Genomic DNA, 22,126 nt, shown 5'->3' with positions numbered 1-22,126 from the left:
ACCATGTGTACCAGGATACCCAACTCTGTTTCCAAGTATAAAAGAGAGCTATGAGCTCAGCTTGGAGAAGGATTTCAGTGCACAAGGATGGGTTGCCTCAGTCCGGAGGCCTCCACCAGCAGGTGACTGACTGGCCAGGACCTTTCTCTGGTCTCTGAAGGTCAAGATTGTGTCTCTCTAGATCCAGTCTACTCCTCCAGCTCCAGGCAATATGCCCTGCCTTGCAAACCCCTCCAGTATCTCTCACCATAGCCTCAGCTGGCCTACTAAGTACCCCGTAGTCTCTGTGCAAAGTACCTCCTTTCTGTCTCTGATTGTCCTTTACCTCCCACAGAAACTCCCAAAAACTCATCTAATCTACTCTTCTCTTAGTCTAGAAGCTGTTATTTTTCTCCAGACAGAACCAGTAAGGCATTTCTCATTGGCCCATTGACATTTAAATACAGTCATTTAACAGAAGCTACTCAGATACACACAATAAAGAACTTGCCAGGATGTGCACACACACTGTCTGCAAACACATGCAAAATACACATCTACATCAACACCCCACCACCACCACCATGGGAAGAGGCTCACCTTCCTGGAAGGCTGAATTAATGAATATAATGTATATGCAGGTTCTTGTGACGTGGGAGCAGAAGACTAGTGAGAAGAGAAATAAAATCATTTCAGAAGCACAGATCCAGCACAACCCTATGAAGGTTATCTCTTCCATTCCTCCTCCTCAACCCTGCCCAGATGGACGCTTCAAGTGTTAGTGAAAAGAGCCCTGGACTAGCCAGGAGGTCAGACAACCTGAGTGCTTGTCTCGCTCTGTCATTAATGAAAGCTTCTATTTGTTGAGCATTTATCTTATACATGTATTCTCCTCTAACTGTTTTTTGTTTGTTTGTTTGTTTTTGAGACAGAGTTTCGCTCTGTTGCCTGGGCTGGAGTGAAATGTCTCGATCTCGGCTCACTGCAACCTCTGCCTCCTGGGTTCAAGCAATTCTCCTGCCTCAGCCTCCTGAGTAGCTGGGATTACAGGTGCCTGCCATCATGCCCAGCTAATTTTTGTATTTTTAGAGACAGAGTTTCACCATGTGGGCCAGGCTGGTCTCAAACCCCTGACCTCGTGATCCGCCCACCTCGGCCTCCCAAAGTGTTGGGATTACAGGCGTGAGCCACCGCATCTGGCCTCTTCTCTAATTCTTTTAACACTCCTATAAAATAGGAATGATCATAATTTGCCCCATGCCACAAATGAGGCTCCAAAAGGATAAATAGCCCAAGTCAGGCAGTGCGTACACAGTAGAAGCAGAATTCAAACCCAAGACTCTCCAGGGCTCTTTCCTCAACACCTCAATGCCTCCCTTTGGCAACTTGCCCTCCTTTCCTGGACCAGAACCAGGTGTCCTCTAAATCAGGTAATCATTCTCCTTTTAAGATGCTCCAGAGGAGGACTCTCATTCTCACCCAACACCATAGTTTGAGGGGAGCTCTTTCTTGCACTGATAGAAATTCCTCTCATTGGAGTTCAATGTGGCTAAAACTAGAGAACTGGCAGATATCAACCACTCTTATAATCAGATTTTCTTTGCCCCACTACTCAGCCACCAAACTGAAGATGGTGCTCAATTTTTTTTTTCTTTTTTTTTGAAGCCATTTTTATCAGAAAGTCTTTTATTACTGGCCACCAGGAGGCAGTGTTTCCCTTGGGAGCGATGTCCCAGCCTGGGTTATCAATGTCATTTTAGCCATCAATATTAAAGGATGCTTCTCCAGTTTATGAGTGAATTTCTGTAATCCCAGAATATAAGAGGTGGAGTATGAGGAGGTGCAATGGAGACTCAGAAACCCTTTGGCTCAGCTCTGCCACTACCTAGCTATGTAGCCTTGAGATATCAGTTGACCTGAGTCTCAGTTTCCTCATTGTGATATGGAGTGTAGACCACATCTAAAGTATTAGAACTATTTTCATGAGGCTGTTATGTGAATTTAGTAAGAAAATACGACTGGGTGCAGTGGTACACACCTGCAGACCTAGCTACCCAGGAGGCTGAGGTGGGAGGATCACTTGAGGCTGGGAATTCAAGGCTTCAGTAAGCTGTGATTCTACCATTGCACTCAGCCTGGTAGACAGAATGAGATCCCGTCTCATAACAGATATACCAAAAATCTCAAATCACCGCTAAATAACTTACTCATGACACCAAATGCCACCTGTTCCCAAAGAAAACCTATGGAAATAAAAAATAAATAAAGAGACCCTGTCTCTAAACAATAAAATTGTTTTAAAAGAAAAGAAAATGGACATTATTGCTAAGTCATAATAAAATAAAAGAGACCAATGAAGATTCATTCTTTCCTGAAGACGAATATAATAAGGAATAGGGATAAAAAGTGCAAGGGTCCCAAGTATTAGAAGCAGCAGCAGAGCAAGAAAGCAGAAGTTGAGTCCCCTAACCAGGTTTCTGCTCCTATAGACTTTATCTGGGCCAGACCTTCTGCCAGACACGGAAGAAGAAGGAATGTCCACATCAGGCTTCCCAGCTGTGTTAAGATGCTCTAGAATCACACGGATCTTTTCAAATAATGTGTTAATGCAACTGAAGCCAAGCTATCTTCTGGATTCTAGAAGCACCAAGATCTTATTCTGCCATTCAATGGTGTGAGTTTCAGGGGGGCATTAGGAAACCCCAGAGATAAGTATGGAATGAACTAGAGAAACTGGAGAGGTACCTGGGACTGGATCATAGAGTAGATGGTGCTCCCCCCTCCAGGAAAAGTCTGCTCCTGCTCCTGCACAAGAAATGGGGATGGGGTAACATGAGTGACAGTTGGGTCTGTCCAGATTTAGATTGAGTGGGGAAAAACAGCACAAAGAAGAGGGGTTTTCAGGAACCTGGGAGGGAGGTGGCAGGACTGAGGAGAGTCATTGATCCTCCCAGGATGGGAAGAGACAGGAAGAAGGGCAGTTTGGAGTGGAGCCATTAGTATCAGGAGCAAGGAACCACCTAGGTGTGAGGGATTCCAGCAACCCTGCCCAAAGAGAATGCTGTCACTTTCTTTCCTTTAGTAACTTAGAAACCCTTCCTTGCAGAGCTCTGAGTAGGGCTGTTATCTGAGCCTTACCTCAGAGCACTGAAATTCAGAAAGTTTAAACATTTCAAAGACCAAACACAGTTAAGCCCTCTCTAGATCATCTTTGAGGCCACCTTGCCCTTGACCTCAAGTCAGCCCCCTGGGCAGCTACAGTGCTGAGTGCAGCCCTGAACCCAAGGGCCAAAGCAGGGAGCAGAGCTTCCTGCTTCCCTTTTCTTGTTCCTGCCCCTTAGGAAATCGGTGGTGGAGGTATTTCATGCTGCTGGCCACTGAAAACATATTGCCAGTTTGGGTTCTAATGGGAGCCAGTGGAGGCAGCAGGGTTCATTAGGCAAGGTGCAAGCAAAATCCCTGGAAGCAAGAAGAAGCTAAGAGAAGCAGAGAACTGTCAGCTGTTCTCAGAGGCTGGGGAGTCATGGGCATCTGACAATGTCAATAACTTCATTTGTGTTTTAAAATACTGCAGGAGTTTGTTGATTTTCTCTCCTGTCCAGACTCGTGTGAAGTGTTTCTAGAAAGATTAGAGCTGGGTCTCAAAGTGAAACCACATGAAACTTGAGATTTAGGCCTTCAAATTGGAACCCTGAGACAATAGAGAGAGGCCAGAGAGGGCTGAGGCCAGACAGGGAGAAACTCTTGGGTCAGAAGAAGTGGGCTAATAGGCCTGAATCCCAAAGAGGTTTCCTTTGCTCTAAGTTGTTTTTCCTCCTATGGTCTCCTAATCTCAAGTCATCTTCTTTTTGGAAAAATAGATTATTTTTAGCAAGCACCCGGGCATCATTGGCTGTGGGTAGATTCACATGCTCTCAGGAATTTGTACCAGAGTCTGGTAGCAGTGAGAGAAACAAAGTCCCCTTTTATTTTTCACATTCCAATAGCCACTGCTTTATTTTTCACATTCCCATAGCCACTGCTGGGGTAAAAATAAAAAAATAAATAAAAATAAAAAACAGGCATGGGGAGCTGCTCTGCCTCTGAACCCAGAGGCATCTGGGAGAGGATGCTTGCCTGCTCTGCGAGGCTGCACAGGGCCTCACGTATGTGGCCAGTGCGGAAGAGCCCCACCACATGTGCTTCCTGCATGCTGCTGGGTCTCCACAGCAAAGCGCCAGGGGGCGGTGGAAAGGAGGCACTTCCGCCCCACTTCAGCCACCCTGCTCCACTTCCTGCCAGCAGTTTGGTAGGCTCCATCAGAGCTTTTCCCTGGGCCTGTCACCACATCTGCCTTAAGCAAGACACAGCAGAGGGGGCATCTGCAGGCCCTCTGCAATTTCCTCCTCTTCTAATTCTTGGATGACAGGCAGGGTTGGGCACTGCCTGCTGCAGAGAGCAGGCAAGAGGCTCCTGGAGGAGCCCACTCAGGCTGGTGGGCTTTGTGCCAGGCTGGTTACTCTCTCTAGTACCTCAGCCACACTCAGGCCTCTTCTCCCAAAAGGCTGTGAATGCAGCCCATTGAGCCAGCTACAAAACTATTATGCTTTGGCTGGTCACACTTCCCAGCCTGTGTCACCATTAAGGGACTCATGAATGTAAGCCCTGACTCATTAGGAAAAATAATTTGTGGTCAGACAACAAATACCACAGCAGCACTCTGCCTCTGTCATTGATTTCTGTTGTGCTCCATCCCTTCTCAGCCGGTGCAATTCTGCACCAAGATGCCCCTTCAGCCTCCCTTTCATCTTCTCTGCTCCTTTTGTTTCCTCTTTTCCTCCATCGCCAGAACTAGGAAGCAGGTGGAGAAAAGATAGATGGGGAAGGGCTGAGGATCACATCAAAAGGACAGTTGTTCAGTCCTTTTTGTCCCTCTGCTCTGAATAACCATCATTGAAAGAGCATTTTCCAAGCCACTTGAGAGAGACCCCAGCCTCCAGGATGACATACTTGATTTCTCCTGGTTTTCAGATCCTTGACATCTTCATAAATTGTCAAAAATTCCTTGGGACTAGTCTCTGAGGGAGGAAGAAAACAAAGAGCAGAGCTGCAGAAACTTCCAGAAGGGCTTTTGCTTCTAACAGGTCCCACCTCCACCCCAAATGGCCAAACCTTAAAAAAGGTTCTAGAAAGGAGGCAGGTTAATGCTCTTCCCAGGAACCCCAAAGAGCACAGAGGCAGCAACCCAACTGCCCCTCCCACACCTCCTCCCAAACCAGCTGTCTACAGGGAAATCTGTGCATTGGGATCAGAAGGCATGAACTGGGAGAGAGAGCCTAGCAGCCTGCTTGCCCCCTGCCACCACACACACACACACATACCAAAGCTCGTTGAGGAAAAGGAGATGCTGTGCTCCCAGACACATCCCACTGGACGCAGGACAAAGTCACGGGATCCAAGGCCTCAGGCAGGAGCACCACCCCAAGGACCTTCCACTCACCTGACTGCTTCCCCTTCCTCTTTCTCCTCCACACACAGAAGCAGGCAAGGGTGCCAAGGAACAGTGTGCTTAGAATCACGATGATCACCAAAAACGGCCAAAATCTGAATTCTGAGGAACACAGAAGGCTTGAGAACTGAGCTGTCAGTTCGCTGTCTTCTTCCTTCCCACCTGCCTGCTGCAGGAGCTGCCTCAAAACCCACTTTTCTCTGTGGTGTGGCTGATTGCCTTGCGCTCTGTGAACTCGGTCAAGGTTTTCTCTTTGCTCATTTGGTTAACCTCCTCTGAGTGATGCCAAGAGCATAGATATATCAGACAGGCCTGGCTCAAATTCTAACCCTGTGAGCTCTGCACTATTTATTTAACCTCTCTGGGACTCTCAAGTCATCTAATTTTCGGAAGATGCCTCAGAGCCTCTTAGGTTTTCTCACCTGTAAAAGGGGATAACATCATCTACCTATAGGGGTTAATTACATGATCTAATACATTTGCCCTGCAAAGTTTTGAATTCCACAATGTGGATTCAATGAATTGTGGATCCAGAATATTCAGGGAAAAAAAAATGCATCTGTATTGAATATGTAGAGGCTTTTTTCCTTGTCATTATTCCCTAAACAATACAGTATAACAACTATTTAAATAGCATTTACATTGTATCAGGCATTATAACTAATTTAGAGATGACTTAAGTAAGGTATACAGAAGGATGTGCATAGGTTATATGCAAAAACTGCACCTGTTTATGCCAGGGACTTAAACATTCGTGGATCTTGGCATCTGTGGTTGTGAGGTGGGTCCTGGAACCAATTCCTCATGGATACTGAGGGACATGTAGCACAACAAATGTTACATTTATCCATTCCTTTGTTTTTAACTCAAAAAATACTCATTGTACAGGCAAGTTTTCCATCTCACTTTTCCACTGTTCCTTCCTTATGGCTCTTCCTCATTTGAACTTCTACTTAAAAGATTTGTGTCACACATGTAGCCTGATATATAATCCAGCCAACAAGAGGAAGGAAAAGGAATTAAATGTTCCAAAGGCTGACAAGGCTCTTTACAAACATTATCTCATTTACTCTTAACAGCAGTCCTGTGAGGTACTTATTATCATCCCCATTTTACTCAAGGTGGGAAGAAAACTGAGTCTCAGAGAGGTTAATGAATCTGCCAGAGATCACAGGGCTTCTTTTTTTTTTTTTTAAATAGAGATGGGATTATGCCATATTGTCCAGGCTGGTCTCAAACACCTGGACTCAAGTGATCCACCTGCCTAAGCCTCCCAAAGTGCTAGGATTACATGTGTGATGTACCACCACACCTGACCTCTAAGAGATCACAGAGCTTCTGAATGATGAAGCCAGCGTCCTAGTTCAGTGGCGTGATCTCAGCTCACTGCAACCTCTGCCTCCTGGGTTCAAGCGATTCTCCTGCCTCAGCCTCCTGAGTGGCTGAGATTACAGGTGCCCACCAACATGCCCAGCTAATTTTTTGTATTTTTAGTAGAGACAGGGTTTCACCATGTTGGCCAGGCTGGTCTCAAACTGCTGACCTTGTGATCCACCCACCTCAGCCTCCCAAAGTGCTGGGATTACAGGCATGAGCCACTGCACCCAGCCTGCCTCAGTCTTGTTTCTTTTTTGTCCACAAGTACTTATTTTTGTTGCCCCTATTTGGCTATAAGTTCCTTATGAATGAGAGCTGTATGGTTTTTTTTTCCTATAATGCCCATGCTGCTGGCACATGAAGTCCCTGTCTATCTAATAAAAAGTTGTGGAAAGGTGACTCAGGTGACTCTTAGGATGAGCATAAGCAACAGCCCAAGAACTCATCTAGGTATCCCTGGGATCATCCTGATGTTCCTGCTCCAGGATACTGCTGCACAGTGCAGTTACCTCTTGAGCTATGTGGCTTGGAGAAAGTTATCACTCAAGAGGAGAGGACAGTTTCCATCAGTCTCTCCCAGGAAGAAAATAATGTTCAGGAGCCATTTCAGGACTGTCACTCACCAAACAACTATGCCCTCCCTCTGCAGAAGAAAAGCTTGCATCTCCCAGAAGGAAATAGGGATAGCATTTTTTTCTAGAGTAGGATAGGCCTAGCTTTACAGAAACTGTGTGCCTGGAGGCCAGGGCTACCCTGTGAAGGTCTACAAGGCACTGGGAGAGGAGGCCAAGGGATTTTATCCCATACCACATCTGTCTTGCACATGAGCCTGGTTGTGGGGTCCAAACCTTCAGCCCTTGTTATAGCCCAGTGTGTTCCACTTACCCTGATGGGCATTCTGACAGTCCTGAGTGAGATTCAGGGTGTGGCTTTCCCAGCTAACAGGATTGCTGACTTTGCAGGTATATGTGTGCATGCCATCAATGTCAACCTCCTCCTCCAGGTAGGTGAGGTTCCCTGCTGTCTGGATCAGCTTGCTCCCTCTGTACCAAGCGTAGGTCACATTGCCATCCCTGGAGACCAAGCAGGACAGAGCCACTTGGCACCTCCCTCTGTCCAGGATCTTCCCCTGCCCCTGTAGGCGGGGTTTCTCAACTTTATCTGGAAGCAGAGATTCTGATCAGAAAGGCATTGGAAATACAGAAATTAGAGGCCTACAGGAATCAGAGAGGGCAGTATGAGCAGTCCTGGAGACTCACCAAATACAAAAACCTGGAACACGGCTCTCTGAACTTTTCCAGATATACTGGTGACCTCCAGGCAGTAGAGGCCACTGTCCTGCTGCTGAGCTGCCTTGATGAGAAGAGTTAAGTTCTTGATTATAAAACTGAATCTATTGCTGAAGGTATTGGAAGGCGAAGAGCCATTCTCCCACCACAATATCTGACGAAATTCGTTTTGTGAGGGCAGCCACATCTTCCATTGAATGTTGTCAACCTTCGTCTGTATGCTGTTTGGTTGTAGCTGAAGAGGCATTCCTGAGATGCTAAATACTTGGTCAGCTGATCCCCAGCATCCTAGGAAAGAGAACCCAAGCTGAAAGCAGTGGGAAGAGTGTCAGGCCTGAGCAATGTGGGCAGCTGGATGTGACTTTCCTTAGGCCAATAGGGTGGGGATGAGTATGAGGAGCCCAGAGCCTAGGAGCACCTTAAAGTGTATCCCCTCCATCTGCCTCCCCTTGTCCCCAAGCTCTATGTCCCTAGTCTGAAGGATCCCATAGACCAATAGCTAAAATCTTGAGTACTTACTATGTGACAGGCAGGTTTAGTACTTTATACATTTTAACCATTTAAGTTAAAAGGTATAAAATGGTTAAAATGTATAAAACATTTATACATTTATACATTTAATGGTTAAAATGCTTTATACGTTTTAACTATTTAACTTAACAGTGGCCCTTATCTCCATTTTATAGGTGAGGAAACTGAGTTAGAAAGAGCTTAAGTAACTGGCTTAAGTTACACAGTGAGAATGATGAGCCTGAAACCTAGTCAGTTTGGTGTTATGTTTTTGTTTTCTTTTGTTTTGTTTGTTAGAGACAGGGTCTCACTCTGTCACCCAGGCTGGAGTGCAGTGGCACAATCACAGCTCACTGCAGCCTTGAACCCCTGGGCTTGAGGTGATCCTCCCACCTCAACCTCCCTAGTAGCTGGGACTACAGGTGCATGCCACTGCACCCAGCTTATTTGTTTACTCTTTGTAAAAACAGCAGTTTGGCTTCAGAGGATAAATTCTTAACCATGATGTTATAAACACCATATCAAATATGACTCCCTCCAAGCAGTGCTGAGGTAACTACTAATGGCAAGCAGTGACTGTCAGAAATTCTGAATGGTCAGGCCCAGGAAGACTAACCCTCCAAGCTGAACTCATGGCCCCTCAACCATCCTCTCAGAGAGCTGAATACGTAATCCTCTCTCGTGGCACTTGGCTCATTGGATTTTGGTCATTACTTATTGATGTTTGCCAGTTTTTCAGTCATCAGAAAGTCTCCACAAAAATTTCTCCCTAGAAAACAATTTTAAAAATAAAACTACACTTCCCAGGCAGCTCCCAGCACTTCCCTCTCAAGTAATAAAGATGAGACCTAATGAATATGGGGGTGTGACAACCTAGAGCAATTCAGTGCAGACAGTGTACAAAACTGGAAGCTCCTACAGCCATTTTTAGCAAGGAAACTATGTGGCATGGCCCAGCAGGTGCAGGAAATTAAAAAGTCTCTCTGGGTGAGTTGGGGAGGCTCAGGGAGGATTTGGAAGAGAGAATAGGAGATGGGGAGAGTTTTACAAGTGGCTCTGATAAATGGAGGCTATTAAGAAGACAGTAATGGAGACAGAGGGGTTTTTAGATATCCAGTGCATTATGAATGCACTCTCTCCAAGCCACAGCTTCACTCTGGCATTTTCTCAAGAGACTAAGTAAATAATTAAAGGATTTGTAACGCTATTTGTTTGATGAAATATATTTATTTGATCTTGATGCTCCTAAGAGTAAAACACATAGGTTCCCATTTATATTTATATGACTTGTACTGGCTGTGCCCATTAGCAAACCAAAAGCTTCTCAAAAGCAGAGACTGTGCTGTGCATCTCTGTGTCTCCATCTCCCATGGTCCTAGCACTATCTATGAGAACAGGTCAACCTACCAAATATCGCACAAAGACCCTGAGAACAACGGTGAATGGAAAAAATCATTACTAAACCTACAAGAAGGACATATACTGTCCTCATCAATTATTCAGTCCTTACTGAGTCCACTCTAATCCAGCCCCTGAAGAGGCAGGGCTTCTTCATGTATAAGACATGATTCCTGACTCCAGAGACTTTGTGATCTAGAAACAGAACACTTTCATTCTACAGCATCCCCTTAATGGTTGAGATAAAGAATCATCTAAGGAATTCTAATTATGTAATGAAAACCCAGGTTAAGCCATGCTAGCCAATCCTCCCACTAAAAATAACTGGAAGAAAAATGAACAACATGTAAAAGCACATTGTTAAAGTTATCAGAGAGTTTATAAAGCAGTGAAAAATTATGGGGCCAAATCTGGAAGGAGGAAATTCAGAGAGGTGAGACCAACATTTCTGACCGTTGTTCCCTGGAGGCATCTTCTGATTCCATTAATCGCAGTTAAAAGGCCGAGAAGCTGAGCAGAGCTCACAATAAAAATCAAGGAACTAAGAGAACATGGAGTTCAGGTCCCTCCTGTTAGGAAGTGGGTATACCTAAAATCCATCAGTGTTGAGGTTGGTACCACTGAGGGCTATATACTAGGAGTAAGAGTGAACGAGAAATGAACAGCCCTCACAGGAACTGAAGCTCAGTTTTGAATCATCACAACCCTGGATTGAACTAATGATCTGGAATCTCTAGTAGCCCTAACCTGGCTGCCCACTAGAGGCAAATATAAGTTATGACTAGAAGAAAATAACATCAACCAGAGCATTAAATTATTTCTAGAATTTTTCATACAAAATATCCAAAATGAAATGAAGTATAAGAAAAGGAAACATATCCAAAAACCAAAAGAAGAATAGAAACAATAGAAACCAACCAACAGGGCATCTACATAATAGAATTGTCAGTCATAAACTTTAAAGTAATCATGTCTAATATGTTCAAGGAAATAAAACAGAAGTTTAAGAATTTCAGCAGAGAACTAGCGTGATAGAATGCAAAAATAACGATGTCCTTGCAATGTGACTTTGCGGCTCCTTCCATCATCAAGAAATGGGGTTCATTTCCCTGTCTCTTGGAACTGGGCTGGTCTTCATGATGAAACGCAGCAAAAATGATGTTCTGCCAGTTCTAAGCCTAGATCTGAAAAGGCATTGCACATTTCTACTTGTTCTCTTGGAACCTCATCTGGCTGACATGTGAACAAGCCTAAAATAGCCTGCTGGAGAATAAGAGATCACATGATACAGAGATAAACCAACACAGCTAAGGCCATTCTAAATCAGCCACCCCTGGTCTGGTGCGGTGGCTCATGCCCGTAATTCCAGCACTTCAGGAGGCCAAGGCGGGCAGATCACTCAAGGTCGAGAGTTTGAGACCACCCTGGCCAACATGGTAAAACCTCGTCTCTACTAACAATACAAAAATTAGCCAGGCATGGTGGCACACGCTTGTAACCCCAGCTACTTGGGAGTCTGAGGCACAAGAACCGCTTGAACCCGGGAGATGGAGGTTGCAGTGAGCCGAGATATCATGCCACTGCACTCTAGCCTGTGTGACAGAGCAAGACTTAATCTCAAAAAACAATAAAAAAATAAATAAATGAATCAGCCACCCATGGCCACTCTGGCAGCTGACCACACATGCATGGCTGATGCAAGAGGAAACCAAAAGAACCACCTAGCTGAGCCCAGCCCAAATTGCCAACCAGCAGAATCACTAACTAAATAGGTAGTTGTTTTAAGCTACTGGATTTTGGAGTGCGTCATTATGCAGCAATAGTTACCTGAAATTTGATTTTTTTAAAAGAATTAAATGAAAATTACAGAAATAAAATGTAAAATAACTGTAAAACAAACTCAACTGAAGGGTTAAAAAGGCCATTTAGATGCCATTGAAAAGAGAATTAGAAAACTGTTATAAAATATCCAGAGTGAAGTAAAGAAAAGCAAAAGGATAAAAATACACAAGAAGGAGTGTAAGAGATATTTGAGATACAGCAAAAACAAAACAAAACAAAACCCCTAAACTAAGTGTAATTGGAAAGCAAGGGGACGGGAGAGGAAAGAGGAACTAAGCAAAAGAGATAACAGATAAGAATTTCCGAAAACTGACAAAAGCCATCAAGATAGATTTGTAAAATGTGTTACAAACACCAAGCAAAATCAAAACAAACCAACAACTCAGGCACAGTGGCTCACGCCTGTAATCCCAGCACTTTGGGAGGCCCAGGCAGATGAATCACCTGAGGTCAGGAGTCTGAGACCAGCCTGGCCAATATGACAAAACCCCATCTCTGCTAAAAATGCAAAAATTAGCCAGGTATGGTGGTGCACACCTGTAATCCCAGCTACTTGGGAGGCTGAGGCAGGAGAATCACCTGAATCCAGGAGGTGGAGGTTGCAGTGAGCCGAGATCGCGCCATTGCACTCCATCCTGGGCAACAAGAGTGAAACTCTGCCCCCCAAAAAAAGAAAACAAACAAACCAATGAACAAAAGACAACCTCTCAATACATCAAAAAAATTATGGAAACCAAACATAAATAGAAAAATCGTAAAATAGCCAGAGTGGGGGAAAACTAAATTCCCTTCACAAAATAAACAACTTAGCTGACATTTCAGCAAAAATAATAAAAAGCAGAAGATGATGGAATGGTATCTCTTTTTTTTTATTTTTCCATAGGTTATTGGGGTACAGGTGGTGTTTGGTTACAAGAGAAAGTTCATTAGTAGTGATTTGTGAGTTGGTGCACCCATCACCAAAGCAGTATACACTGCACTCTATTTATAGTCTTTTATCCCTCACTCCCCTCCCACTTTTCCCCCCAAGTCACCAAAGTCCACTGTATCATTCTTATGCCTTTGCATCCTCATAGCTTAACGCCCACATATCAGTGAGAACATACGTTATTTGGTTTTCCAAGGAAAGATATATTTAAAGTGCTGAAAGAAAATAACTGCCTATCTAGAATTTCAGTACTTCAAAGATGAAGGCAGACACAGTGGCTCATGCCTGTAATCCCAGCACTTTGGGAGGCTGAAGCAGATGAATCAGTTGAGGTCAGGAGTTCAAGACCAGGCTGGCCAACATGGCAAAACCCCATCTCAACTAAAAACACAAAAATTAGCTGGGCGTGGTGGCACGTGCCCGTAATCCCAGCCACTCAGGAGGCTGAGACACGAGAATCACTTGAACCCAGGAAGTCAAGGCTACAGCGAGCCAAGATGGTACAACTCCCCTCCTGCCTGGGCAACAAAGTGAGACTCTGTCTCAAAAAATAGTAATAATTTTTTAAATGAAGCTGAAATAAAGACATTTTTAGAAAAAATAAAAACTGAAAGAATTTGTCACAAAAAGGCCTGCAGTAAAGGAAATACCAAAGGATGTTCTTTAGATATAAAGAAAATGGAAACTCAGGCACAAGAAGTGAAGAGCAATAGAAACAGATGTAATTTGTGACAATAAAAGTGGGGGAATAGAGCTGTATAGGAGTTTTCTATACTATTGAGGCTGAATTGGTATTAATTCAAACTATATTGTTGAAGGTATTCATTGTAATACCTGTGGTAACCATTGAGAAAATAACAAAATGTACAGAAAAAGAAATGAGAAGGGACTCAAAATGATGCAGCACAAAAATATCAATTAAATACAAAAGAAGGCAGTAACGGAGAAAATGAGGAACAAAAAAGAAATAGGATGTATAAAAAATATACAGAAAGAGAAGGAAATGTCATTATGAAAGAACCAATTAAGTAGGAATAAACAATAATCTTCAATTTCTATGAATATAACAAGTTTAAAATATATAAAATAAAATTTGATAGAACTAAAAGGAGAAGAAAATCCACAGTCGTAGTTGGAGAGTTGTATTATATCTGTCTCTCCAGCTGATACAAGAAGCACACAAAAAAATCAATAAGGCTATAAGAATTTGAAGATCATTAAACCTATATATATATATATTAGTTATATATAAAACAGTTCTCCTAACAATTGCAGAATACATATTCTTTACAAGTGCACATGCAATATTTACCAAAGTATTATCATATGCTATGCATTAAAACAAGTGTCAACAAAGTTCAAAGTATTGAAATCATACCAATTATGCCCTCTAAGCACAGTAGCATTAAATAAAAAATAAATAACAGAAAAATAACCAGAAAATCTCTGAATGTTTAAAACATAAGCAACATATTTCTAAAAACCCAGGAGTCAAAGAATAAATCAAATGAAATTTGGGAAATATTTAGAGCTAAGTGATAATGAGTATCAAATGTGCAATATAGCTAAGGAAGTGTTTAGAGGGAAATTTATAGCTTTAAATTTGTATATTGGAAAAAAAAGAAAGTTTGCAAGTCAATAATGCAAGATTCAATCTCAAGGAACCAAAAAAAAAGAAATGGTAATTCAAATAATGATGATGATGATGATAACCCAGAGAAAGGAGAAAGGAGAAAGTAAATGTAAGAGCTAACCTCAATAAAATAAAAAGCAAATATACAATAGAGAAAATTAGCAAAGCCAAAAGTAAATTCATTAAATAAAAGTGTTAAAATGTATATATCTGGTGCTTTGGAGGTGCCTTCACCACCGAGACTCTCTTGCTATCAACCATAGTCAACCCCACCATGTTCATTAATATAGCAGTTGACCATGAACCCTTGGACCATGTCTCCTTGGAGCTGTTTGCAGATAAAGTTCCAAAGACAGCAGAAAACATTTGTGTTCTGAGCACTAGAGAGAAACGATTTGGTTACAAGAGCTCCTGCTCTCACAGGATTATTGCAGAATTTACACGCCAGGATGTTGACATCACACACCATAATGGCACTGGTGGCAAGTTCATCTATGGGGTGAAATTCAAGTGAGAACTTCATCTTGAAGCATACAGGTCTTGGCATCTTGTCCATGGCAAATGCTGGACCCAACACAAATAGTTCCTAGTTTTTCATCTACATTGCCGAGACTGAATGGATGGATGGCAAGCGTGTGGTATTTGGCAAGTTGAAAGGGGGCATGAATATTGTAGACACCATGGAGCCCTTTGGGTCCAGGAATGGCAAGACCAGCAAAAAGATCATCATTGCTGAGTGTAGACAACTCTAATCTGATGTGAATCAAAAGACCCTCATTCCAGAGAAATTCCTGCCTCAGATTCTAGAGAAAGAAATGCTACACAGAGAGACCAAGAAGAATCTGAACAGACAGGCCTTGCTGGGTTTCTCCACTCAGCCTATTAGTATGGAATCATACCCTTTTTGTCCAGTCACATTTCTACAAGGTTGTCGGTCATGCCTATGAAATGAAGTCTCCATAAAAACCCAAGAGGACTGGGCTTGGAGAGCCTCCAGATAGCTAGAGATTCCTGGCAGGTAGTGTGCCCAGGGAAGGCATGGAAGCTCCGTGTCCCTTCCCCCATACCTTGCCCTATGCCATCTCTTCATCTATATCCTTTGTAATATCTCTTATAATAGACCAGCAAACATAAATGTTTCCCTGGTTTATGTGAGCCACCCCAGCAAATTAATTGAACCCAAGGAGGGGGTTGTGAGAACCCCAAGCGGAAGCTGGTTGGTCAGAAGTTCTGGAGGCCCAGACTTACAACTGGTGTGGTGGAGGGGTGTTGTTGGGGACTGAGCCTCCAGCCTCTGTGGTCTGACACTCTCTCCAGTTAGTGTCTGACACTCTCTCCAGTTAGTGTCTGAACTGAATTGGAGAACACCCAGCTGGTGTCCACTGCAGAATCCATTATTCAGTTTGCTGTGAGGAGAAATCCACCTCCCCGCATTTGGTCACAGAAGTCTTCTATGTTGATGATTGTTGTTATTTTGATGTGGGAGCAGAGGAAAAACATGGTTGGAGAGGTTTGTTCAAAACAACAAACATTCACATTTCTTTTTTTTTGTTTTGTTTTACTTTAAGTTCTGGGATATGTATGCAGAACATGCAGATTTGTTACACAGGTATACATGTGCCATGGTGGTTTGCTGCACCTATCAACCCATCATCTAGGTTTTAAACCCCACATGCATTAGGTATTTGTCCTAACGCTCTCCCTCCCCTTGCCCCTCCCCCACTAACAGGCCCTGGTGTGTGATATTCCCGTCCCTGTGCCCATATGTTCTCATTGTTCAACTCCCACTTTGAGTGAGAACACGCGGTGCTTGGTTCTCTGTTCCTGTGTTAGTTTGCTGAGAACGATGGCTTCCAGCTTCATCCATGTCCCTGCAAACTCAGGAACAAAAAAAGGATTCCATAATTACCTCTTTTAATCAACATTGTACTGGAGGTCATGGCTAGTTCAACAAAACAAGGAAAATAGTCAAAGGGAATAAAAATTAGAAATGAATGTGTGAGGTTGGGTGCGGTGGCTCACGCCTGTAATCCCAGCACTTTGGGAGGCTCACCTGAGGTCAGGAGTTCGAGACCAGCCTGGCCAACACAGCGAAACCCCATCTCTACTAAAAATACAAAAATTAGCCGGGCGGGTGGCAGTCACCTGAAATCCCAGCTACTCAGCTACTCGGGAGGCTGAGGCAGGAGAATCGCTTGAACCCGGGAAGCGGAGGTTGCAGTGAGCCAAGATGGCACCATTGCACTCCAGCCTGGGCAACAAGAGCAAAACTCCATCTCAAAAAAAAGAATGAATATGTGAAACTGTCATTATTCACAAACTATATATCTGTGTATACAGGAAACCGAGAGGAATATATGAAAAATTATTTGAGTGTAGAAGTCAGTTTTGCAAAATTGCTAGATATAAGTTCAATATACAAAAATCATTTTTATTTCTATATATTAGTACAAACAGATAAAAATGAAATTTTGAAAACAATACTATTTGCAGCAGCACAAAAAAGATAAAATATATAGAAATAATTTCAAGAAGAAATATTTAAGACCTATACACCTATTGCAACAAAAGATTTCTGAGAAAAAATTAAAGAGCTAAATAAACAGGAGACTATACCGTGGTTTTTATTGGAAGACTTAATATTGCTAAGATGTCAATTCTTCCTAAATTAATTTATAGATTCAATAGAATTCCAATAAAAATTATTGCAGGTTATTTTTATAGAAATTAACAAGTTGATTCTAAAACTTATATGAAAATGTAAAAGACATAGAATAGCCAAGGCAATCTTGAAGAAGAACAAAGCTAGAAGGTTTTCACTACCTAATATCAAGATGTATTGTAAAACTTCAGAAATTAAGATAGCATTCCAGTATTGCAAGGATTGAAAAGTAGTAGATGGAATATAATAGTCTAGAAATAGACTCTGTGTGTGGGAAAAACACTAACTGTTTTTCCTCTGGTTTCACACCACAACAATCAACACAGAAGACTTCTGTGACCAACATGTGGGGAGTTTCCCACGCGCCAAGCAAGCAATCAGCTCTTCAGTGGACACTAACTGGATGTCCTCTAATTCAGTTCAATTCTGACACTATCTACCTGTAAATATCTACCAGATGCCAATTGCAAGCTCCAGGTTGTTTTACCTGTGCTTCTGACCAACTAGCTATAAACTGGGTTTCCCGTTATTCCCTCCTTGGGTTCAATTAATTTGCTAGATGGCTCACAGAACTCAGGGAAACACTTACATTTACTGGATTATTATAAAGGTTATTACAAAGGGTACATATGAAGAGATGCATAGGACAAGGTGTAGGGGAAGGGATACAGAGTTTCCATGCCTTCCCAGGGCGTGCCACCCTCCAGGAACCTCCACATGTTTAGCTCCTGAACCTTGTTCTTTGGGTTTTTATGGAGGCCTCAATAAGTGGGAATGATTGACCACTGGCCATCGGTGATCAACTTAACCTTCAATCCCTCTCCTTTTCCTGGAGGTTGGGGACGGGCTCAGAGTCCAATATTCCAACCCTGCCTTGGTCTTTCTGGTGACTGGCCCCTATCCCGAAGCTGCCTACAGGCTGCCAGCCATCAGTCACCTCATTAGCCTACAAAAAGACATCACTTTGGAATTTCTAAAAATTTTAGGAGTTGTATGCCAGGAAAGGAGGTTGAAAACCAAATATATATTTCACAATATCACACGAACCAACATGTATTTTATCTTTTCAATAAATGGTGCTGGGTTAAATTGATATCTATAAGGAAAAAAAACCTTGATATCTCCCTCATATCATATACAAAAATTAATTTAAAATAAATCATACATTTAAATATGAAAGCTAAACCTATAAAGCTTCCAGGAAAAAGCACAAGAGAATATCTTCTACATCTTGAGACAGACAAATGTTTCCTTTTTATTTTTACATTTTAATCTATTTTTGTGTTTATTTTGAGACCAGATTATGAGACTGGCTAATTTTTGCATTTTTGGTAGAGATAGAGTTTCACCATGTTGCCAAGGCTTGTCTTGAACTCCTGGGCTCAAGTGATCCACCCGCCTTGGCCTCCCAAAGCGCTGAGATTACAGGCATGAGCCACTGCACCCAGCCAACAAATGTTTCTTTAACAGGACACACACAAAAAAAATAAATCATTAACCATAAAAGAATATTGATAAATTGGACTTCACTAAAACTTAGAACTTCTGTTTGGTGAAAGACAACATTGAGAGAGTGAAAAAGCAAGCCAAAGACTGGGAAAAAATGTTTGCAATACATATATTTGAAAAAGGGCTCATATACAAAGTATATAAAGAATTCCATCAATAATAGACTGATGACAATAATAGACTGGAAATCAATAATACACTGATGACAATAACGACAAAAAAAGCAACAGACTTGGGCAGGCACTTTAGGAAAGAGAATATCCAATAGCCAATAGACATGCAAAAGGGTGCCCAACACCATTAGTTATCAAAGAATAATGAGATTTCACATTCCCACCAAAATAGCTAACATTTAAAGGTCTGAAGGCTGGGCGAAGCAGCTCAAGCCTGTAATCCCAGCACTTTGGGAGGCCGAGGCGGGTGGATCACTTGAGGCCAGGAGTTCGAGGCCAGCCTGGCCAACATGGTGAAACCCCATCTCTACCAAAAATGCAAAAATTAGCAGAGCATGGTGGTGGGCGTCTGTATTCCCAGCTTCTTGGGAGGCTGAGGCAGGAGAATTGCTTGAACCCAGGAGGCAGAGGTTGCAGTGAGCCAAGATCAGGCCACTGTACTCCAGCCTGGGTGACAGACTGAGACTTGGTCTCAAAAATAAATATAAATAAATAAATGTGAAAATTCCAAGGGTTGACAGAGATGGGAGCAACTGAGATTCTCATTTATTGCTAGTGAGAGTGTAAATTGGTACCAGCACTTTGGAAAACTATTTTACGGTGTCTTCTAAAACTAAACTTACATATACCCTTTGATCCAGAAGAATTTGTACACAAGAAAAATCTGGGCCAGGCATGGTGGCTCATGTCTGTAATCCCAGCACTTTGGGAGGTCGAGGCAGGCAGATTACCTGAGGTCAGGAGTTTGAGACCAGCCTGGCCAACATGGTGAAACCCCATCTCAAAAAAAAAAAAAATTAGCTGGGCATGGCTGTGCACACCTGTAATCCCAGCTACTTGGAAGGCTGAGGCAGGAGAATCACTTAAATCTGAGAGGCGGAGGTTGCAGTGACCCAAGATCATGCCATTGCACTCCAGCCTGGGCAACAAGAGTGAAACTCCATCTCAAAAAAAAAGAAAATATGGTGTTTATATCCACTAAAAATATGTACAAGAGTGTTAATAATGGCTTTAGTCATAATAATTCAAAATGAGAAAAAACCCAAATGTCTATCACGATTAGATGAGCAAATAAATCATGTTATAGTCTTATAAGGAATATTACACAGCAATGAAAAAGAAAAGCTACTTTTCCTGGCAATAATGTGGATGGATCTCACCACAATGATGAGTATTAATGAACCCAGAGTCCAAAAAGTACATAGTGAATTATTTCATTGATATAAAGTTTAAAATTCAGAAAAACTAATATATGGTGAGGGAGGTTAGAATGTGATTACCCTTGCAGGAGGGGGGTTATCAACTTGAAGGGCCAAAAAGGAATGACTGGGTGCTAGAAATATGTTACATCTTGATGTGGGTAGTTTTGATATGTACTTACACATATAAAAGTTCATCAAGCTGTTGATTTAAATTTTGTGCACACAACTGTGAGTTGTATCTCAATAAAAAAGCAGAAAAGGAGTAATGACTACCTCTCACTCAACTGTTCTGACCATTAACTAAGATGTACTTTGATAAAAGCAAAGTATGACTTGCCCATTGTGGAAACATTACCATAGCAAGTGAATTTGTAGATTTCCTCACTCATCTCAGCTAAACCCAACTCTTAGCTAAATATCAGAAAAGCCTGGGAGGCAGGGGTTGCAGTGAGCCATGACTGCAACACTGCACCCCAGCCTGGGTGACAGAGCAAGACCCTGCCTTAAAAAAAAAAAAAAAAAAGTGAAAAAGGAAGATAGACCTAAAACAGCCAACTGAAATGCAATATGGAATGTGCTATGGAGGTGTGCCCAGGGTGTGAGGCAAGCATAAAGAAAGCATGTTTTCCTCTGCCCTGCCGAGTTAGGAGTGGCTGCCCAGAGGAGGTGGGTGGGAGTAGCTGCCCAGAGGAGGTGGGTGGGAGCTTCCATTGAAAGAAAAAGCCAAGGCCTGCCTGGTGTATGCAGAAAGGAACAGGGAAGGTGGGTATTATGGACACAGCAGTAGCATGGTTAAGGGAACACAAAACACACGTGTGGCTTATGGGTCTGGTAAAGATGGAGCAGGTTTGGAGAATGGGGTGATGGAACATGAGTTTAATTTTCAGGTGTTTTGTGGTGGTTTTATTTTATTTTTACCTTTTATAAAATTGTGAGAGGTAGCACAAGTATTAAAAGGTACTTAAATATAAATGTACTCTATAATGAATAATAATGTAAACTCCCATATAATCCACCAGTAGATCAGAATGTAGAGCGCTATGTAGAAGAAGGTTGTTCTCTGCTATTATAAAACTGAATAGGAATCACACAGGAAAATGGTTAAGTTATTGTCTAGACTTCTTTGTTTGTTTGTTTGTTTATTTTAAGACGGCGTCTCGCTCTGTCACCCAGACTGGAGTACAGTGGCACGACCTCGGCTCACTGCAATCTCTGCCTCCCAGGTTCAAATGATTCTCCTGTCTCAGCCTCATGAGTAACTGGGACTACAGGTGCCTGCCACTACCCCCAGCTATTTTTTTTTTTTTTTTTTTTGTATTTTTAGTAGAGACAGGGTTTCACCATATTGGCCAGGTTGGTCTTGAACTCCTGACCTCAAGTAATCCACCCGTCTCAGCCTCCCAAAGTTCTGGTGTGAGCCACCACTCCCAGCCATAGACTTCTAAATACTTAAAGAACGAAGTGTGTGATCTACAGTCCTCATGCTATACTGCCTTTGGAGTCTTTTTATAAATTATGCCGTTATATTTTATTTTTATGTAATATTATATTAGTTTATACATTTAAGACTGGTTTGTCTGCAAATAAAAAGGAGCTAGAGAGAACACCAGGTGTTGTTTTGATTTGTTGGTTTGATTTTTCAACTGGAAGGAAACTGTACTAAAGGTAGGAAGCCCACAGAAAAGGAGCAGCTGAAGAAAGATGAGGGATGTCTTCATAGACAGCAGGTCCCAGGTGGCTTCTGAAAGAAGCTCTGGTGCCCTGAGCACACAGGGGGGTATTGGTCAAGGACAGGGCAAGAACACTCTTGCCCTCAGCAGAGGCAAATGTGGCCATTTACAGGAGTAGATGAAGTACACTGACACTGGAGAATTGTTGGCAAGGTTGGTGGAATCCCTAACTTGTGCTTCTGTTTTCTTAAAGAAGGAGGTTGTTGGTTTGTGGAGGCTGAGATAGTGGAACAGGGCCTTGAAGAGATGATGAAGGTGTGGAATTCTCCCACCTTTTGGGGAACAGGAGAAGCTGTGGGCCAGAAATGAGGATTCCCAGGACACTGAGAGTCCAGTTGGGGTTGGAGATTACGAATCTGTAATGTTGCTGAATTTCCTCCTGCAGCCCCTAACAGTCCAGTGTGGG

At 42.6% G+C, this 22,126-nt stretch overlaps 1 protein-coding gene across 1 annotated transcript in view; it reads right to left on the bottom strand.

The window, feature by feature from the left end:
* Positions 1-22,126, bottom strand: part of CD244 (CD244 molecule) — a 33,312-nt gene that overhangs the window by 3,670 nt on the left and 7,516 nt on the right. The window contains exons 2-7 of the mRNA XM_054447974.1: positions 8,104-8,421; positions 7,730-8,005; positions 5,459-5,569; positions 4,969-5,036; positions 2,725-2,784; positions 580-645 (exon numbers count right to left, since the gene is read on the bottom strand). Coding sequence (XP_054303949.1) covers positions 580-645; positions 2,725-2,784; positions 4,969-5,036; positions 5,459-5,569; positions 7,730-8,005; positions 8,104-8,421 — 899 coding nt within the window. The remainder of the gene's footprint in view (positions 1-579; positions 646-2,724; positions 2,785-4,968; positions 5,037-5,458; positions 5,570-7,729; positions 8,006-8,103; positions 8,422-22,126) is intronic.

This window comes from Pongo pygmaeus, chromosome 1 (genome assembly GCF_028885625.2).
Source record: "Pongo pygmaeus isolate AG05252 chromosome 1, NHGRI_mPonPyg2-v2.0_pri, whole genome shotgun sequence".
Lineage (NCBI taxonomy): Eukaryota > Metazoa > Chordata > Mammalia > Primates > Hominidae > Pongo > Pongo pygmaeus.
Note: the sequence above shows the minus strand (reverse complement) of the source record. Positions and strands in the feature narration are given on the sequence as shown.